This window comes from Pangasianodon hypophthalmus, chromosome 22 (genome assembly GCF_027358585.1).
Source record: "Pangasianodon hypophthalmus isolate fPanHyp1 chromosome 22, fPanHyp1.pri, whole genome shotgun sequence".
In the NCBI taxonomy this organism is placed as follows: domain Eukaryota; kingdom Metazoa; phylum Chordata; class Actinopteri; order Siluriformes; family Pangasiidae; genus Pangasianodon; species Pangasianodon hypophthalmus.
In genome coordinates this window covers 1,638,334-1,643,333 of record NC_069731.1, presented here as the reverse complement: position 1 = coordinate 1,643,333, position 5,000 = coordinate 1,638,334, and the positions used below count along the sequence as shown (strand labels likewise).

Sequence of the window (5,000 nt, the reverse complement as noted above, 5' to 3'; positions counted from 1 at the left end):
CCCAGTGTGCGTAGAATCGATAAAAGCTCAACTCAGATGTCGCTTGTGGGCGTCACTGAAATCACAGCACCATGTCACGCACGTAGGTGGAAAATTAACGCTCTCCTGTCGCTTGCTAGCGTAAGCGTAGCGTCACTGGTCTGGGATTTGATTGTGATTGTTGCGTTGAGTTTCAGTAATAATATCTCAGGATTTATTGGCGTTGACTAAAGCAGCTGCTCTGAACGTTGGGCGTCGCATCGCTCCTCGAAAAGAAAATATATTTTTGGAAACAGTGTTTCTCTTCCTGTCGCTTCCTGTTGCGGAGACAGGGCAGGGTGTGTGTGTGTCTGTCTGTGTGTGTGTGTCTGTGTGTGTGTGTGTGTGTGTGTGCGTCGGAGCTTGGAGATCTCGTGAAACGCCCACAAAGGCCACAATGTGTGAGAGGATGAGCAGAGACAGTGGACCAGTGTGTGTGTTCAAAGCTGCATTGTTGGAATGCGCCCCTAACACACACACACACACACACACACACACACACACACACACACACACACACTGGTGCCTCCTCATTTAGAGACAAGGCACAAAATTTGGCCCCTATCAGGAGTACCGTATTCTCTGGAATATGAAACACTTAAATTAATTACTTAATTAATATTTATCTTTATTTTTTTATCTGTCTGTCCATCTGTCTATCTGTTTGTCCATCAATTCATCCCATCTATTCATCCGTCTATCTATCTATCTATCTATCTATCTGTCTGTCCGTCCATAATATAAACACAGAAAAAAAACAGATAAATGATTGATGTGAAATTTGACAGAGGGAAAAGTAAACTAAAGTTATTTAAAGATATTAAAGAGAGAATTCACCTTGTAGGTCACGTTTTTTTAATAAGTTATGGATAATAATCTTGTTCATAAATTCTAATGAACAAAAATGGATGAAAGAATAAAATAAAAAACAAAAAACTACCCAAAATGCTAAGCTAATACTGATAAGTTAGCATAATAAACCTTAGCAACTTTAGCATTCTGAGGTAAAAATCTGAGTGTAACCTTTAAACAGTTCGGGGGTTGGGTGCCTCGGGGGATGGGTGACTCGGGGAAGCACGTTACCTTGGAAACAAACGTCACTAAAGCGGGAATTTTATCTGGCCTTTAACAGATTTATGCTGTTCATTAACGGTGCCATCACAAAAGCTTCATCAGACACGGTTTACTTTACCTCAGACCTGCTTAAAGGAGCAGTTCACTAAAAATAAAAAGTACACAATAACGTACACAGTGTGCTTTTTTTTTTTTTTTAAACCACAGCGCCGCAGTTTGCCTCGAGGCTAATGTAGCTAACAAATAATGGCCTCAGCTTTTTAAATCAGCACACACTCGCCTTAAAGTTCCCTTTAAAAATCAAAATTGTTGTTTCAGAGCTGCTCGTACCGGTCCATTAGTGTTACGGATATTAATACGGCTAAACATAGTATACCTTCAAAAAAAAAAAAAAAAGCTAGCTAGCTCATTAAGCTACTGTCAGGTTTGTTAGGATTGGGCGGGGGTGTGGAATGGCGTATCTCAAACGCTATTGGCCGTTGCATAAGTCAGTCAAGCACTTAAAAGCCACTTCACTATGACTTCCTGTTTAAAAAGAAGAAGAAGAAGCCATTTTGTGGAGACTTAAGCACATTGTTCTCCTCAGCTATCAGGAATATTTTTAACTATCATTTCTAACACTGCGCTCTATTTTTCGACAGCGTAAGTTCTATAACCTATAGCATACAATAGTGCTTCGTTTTAGCTAGTCAGTAATCCTCGCTAGCTTTAGCGCTGTTATCAGATTAGCCTCAAAATGGCCTGCTTATGCTAAAGTGTGCGTGAACCGAGTCCAGGTTCGCTGTGAACTTCTCGTTGATTTGTAGCGCTGGATTTTACAGCATTTATCTGGATAAATATGAGCTAACATCAACATCCGCGTGAATAAGTTAAGCCCCGCCCCAGGGTGTTTTCTATTGGTTGATGCAGGTGCGTGTCTGAAAACATGTCACTAGCAACGGTTGTGTTTTTGATATAGATATTTTGGACAATGTGTTGTTTTTTTCTGTAAAAAAAGCTCAGGGTACAAGCTCAGGGAGTTTAATGATTTGGAAACAGAGTATGTAGCATTCGCGATTTTTGACACGTTGCTATGGCGATATGGGAGAAAAAAGTTAGAAAAAAAACCCCATCTCAAACAGCGTTCAGACCAAATGCGAAAACCCGAGTCACTGAAGGGGAAAGGACGTGGGATGTGAACAACGCTTTTGCTTTTAAAACATGAGCCATGATTTTGTGAGCCAATAGGAAACAAGTGGGCGGGGCTTTGATTAGTTTGTTCAGCTAATGATTAAGTAGCATCACACCGCATTTCACCTCGCCTAGCTCGCTAAGATTTTCTTGTTAGTAATGTTGTAAATTAAATATGCGCATACTTAATTAGGAGTAGTGAGCTATACATACATACATATATATATATATATAGTTCACACAGAGTTCACAGTGTGAGTGTGATCACATTATACACTAAACCTCTCATTGTGTGCGAGTTCCTCAGGTGTGTTAGCGCTGTGTTAGGTCATTGTTAGCGGAACGTTACGCTACACGTGCCCGAGCACGCCCGTAAAACTCACACTCCCTTTCTGTTCCTGCAGGTGTTTGCCTTCGACCACTGTTTCTGGTCCATGGATGAGTCCAACATCCCGAAATATGCAGGTGAGTCACACACACACACACACACACACACACACACACACGGCACTTTCTCAGCAGTGTGGGAGGTGAAGACTCGCCCAGCTCATAATTATCTGGAGTATGGGGTTTAAACGTAGTTCTGCGCTAAGCCCTAAATTAGCGCTTTGGACAAACCACAGTTATTGTGTGTTAGCGCAGAAACGACTTCCCCATTACAGCTGTGTACACCAGATTAGCGCGCTAATCACTTAATCAGTGGCAGGAGAACGTTCCTCTGCGGTGGCTCTGGTGGTTCTCCGCTCACACGGTCACCTACACTGAGGTTACGCAGCATTACGGTTACGGTATCTCTCTCCTGTGTGTGTGTGTGTGTGTGTGTGTGTGTGTAGGTCAGGAGGTGGTCTTCAGGTGTTTGGGTGAGGGGATCCTGGAGAACGCCTTTCAGGGATACAACGCCTGCATATTCGCCTACGGACAAACAGGTGAATTATCTGTCTGTCTGTCTGTCTGTAACTTTCTGTCTGTCTGTCTCTCTCTCTCTCTCTGTCTGTCTCTAACATTCTGTCTGTCTGTCTCTCTGTCTCTAACTTTCTGTCTGTCTCTACCTGCCTGTCTGTCTCTCTCTCTTTCTCTGTCTGTCTGTCTCTACCTGCCTGTCTGTCTCTCTCTCTTTCTCTGTCTGTCTGTCTGTCTCTCTCTCTCTCTCTCTCTCTCTCTCTGTCTCTAACTTTCTGTCTGTCTGTCTCTCTCTCTCTCTCTCTCTCTCTCTCTCTCTCTCTGTCTCTACCTGCCTGTCTGTCTCTCTCTCTTTTCTCTGTCTGTCTCTCTTTCTCTATCTCTAACTGTCTGCCTGTCTGTCTTTCTCTCACTCTGTGTCACTCTTTCTCTGTCTATCTCTAACTGTCTGTCTCTGCTTCTCTTTGTCTGTCTCTCTGTCTGTAACTCTCTCTCTCTCTCTCTCTCTCTCTCTCTCTCTCTCCCCCTGTCTATGTTTCTGTCTGTATCTCACTTTCTGTCTCTCTACCTGCCTGTCTGTCTCTCTCTCAGTCGGTGTATCTGTCTCTCTCTACATGCACGCTACTTAGCAAACTTCTCTCTCACGCTGTGGACAGAGAAAGTAGAGAGAGACAGAAGTTTGCTAAGTAGTGCGCACTACAGGAGGGTGAGACAGATGTTGGTCTAGTTGGAGTAGCAGGTAGATGAACAGGAAGCTGCTGTGTTTCTCATCGTTCTGCTGAATCGCTTAGGCCTCCAACACACACGCACACACACACACACACACGAGACAGGTTTTTGGCGGTCCCATTTCCTGCCTTTTTTAGAGCAGCACACTCTCCTTGTGTCTCCACAGTCAACATCATTATTCTTACATATGGACTGGCCTTCAGTCTACTGTGTGTGTGTGTGTGTGTTTCCCCAGGCTCGGGGAAGTCGTACTCCATGATGGGGAGTGTTGATCAGCCCGGTTTAATCCCACGTCTCTGCTGCTCGCTGTTCGAAAGAGTCAGCCGTGAGCAGAGCGACTCACACACCTTTAAAGTAGAAGTTTCCTACATGGAGATCTACAACGAGAAAGTGAGAGACCTCCTGGACCCCAAAGGGTGAGAACATAAACATCTCACACACACACACACACACACACAAACTACCCAACCCAATCACAGTGAAGGAGGTCTGGCCTCTGTCTTTCAATCCTAGTAAAGGAGGCGTGGCCTCTCTGTACCTGTCATTTCTAATAAAGGAGGCCTATGTGGACTTATAATTACTAATAAAGGAGGCGTGGCCTCACTGTACCTGTCATTTCTAATAAAGAAGGCGTGGCATCCCTGTACCTGTCATTTCTAATAAAGGAGGCGTGGCCTCAGTGTACCTGTCCTTTCTAATAAAGAAGGCGTGGCCTCACTGTACCTGTCATTTCTAATAAAGAAGGCGTGGCCTCCCTGTACCTGTCCTTTCTAATAAAGGAGGCGTGGCCTCAGTGTACCTGTCCTTTCTAATAAAGAAGGCGTGGCCTCACTGTACCTGTCATTTCTAATAAAGAAGGCGTGGCCTCAGTGTACCTGTCCTTTCTAATAAAAGAGGCGTGGCCTCCCTGTACCTGTCATTTCTAATAAAGAAGGCGTGGCCTCACTGTACCTGTCATTTCTAATAAAGAAGGCGTGGCCTCACTGTACCTGTCCTTTCTAATAAAGAAGGCGTGGCCTCAGTGTACCTGTCATTTCTAATAAAGAAGGCGTGGCCTCAGTGTACCTGTCCTTTCTAATAAAGAAGGCGTGGCCTCAGTGTACCTGTCA

General features: G+C 44.2%; 1 protein-coding gene across 6 annotated transcripts in view; it reads left to right on the top strand.

Annotated features, from left to right (window-relative positions):
• Positions 1-5,000, top strand: part of kif13a (kinesin family member 13A) — a 48,821-nt gene that overhangs the window by 15,258 nt on the left and 28,563 nt on the right. For all 6 annotated transcript variants that reach the window (XM_053227954.1, XM_053227960.1, XM_053227955.1 and 3 more), the window contains exons 4-6: positions 2,667-2,727; positions 3,096-3,188; positions 4,127-4,307. In XM_053227954.1, coding sequence (XP_053083929.1) covers positions 2,667-2,727; positions 3,096-3,188; positions 4,127-4,307 — 335 coding nt within the window. The remainder of the gene's footprint in view (positions 1-2,666; positions 2,728-3,095; positions 3,189-4,126; positions 4,308-5,000) is intronic.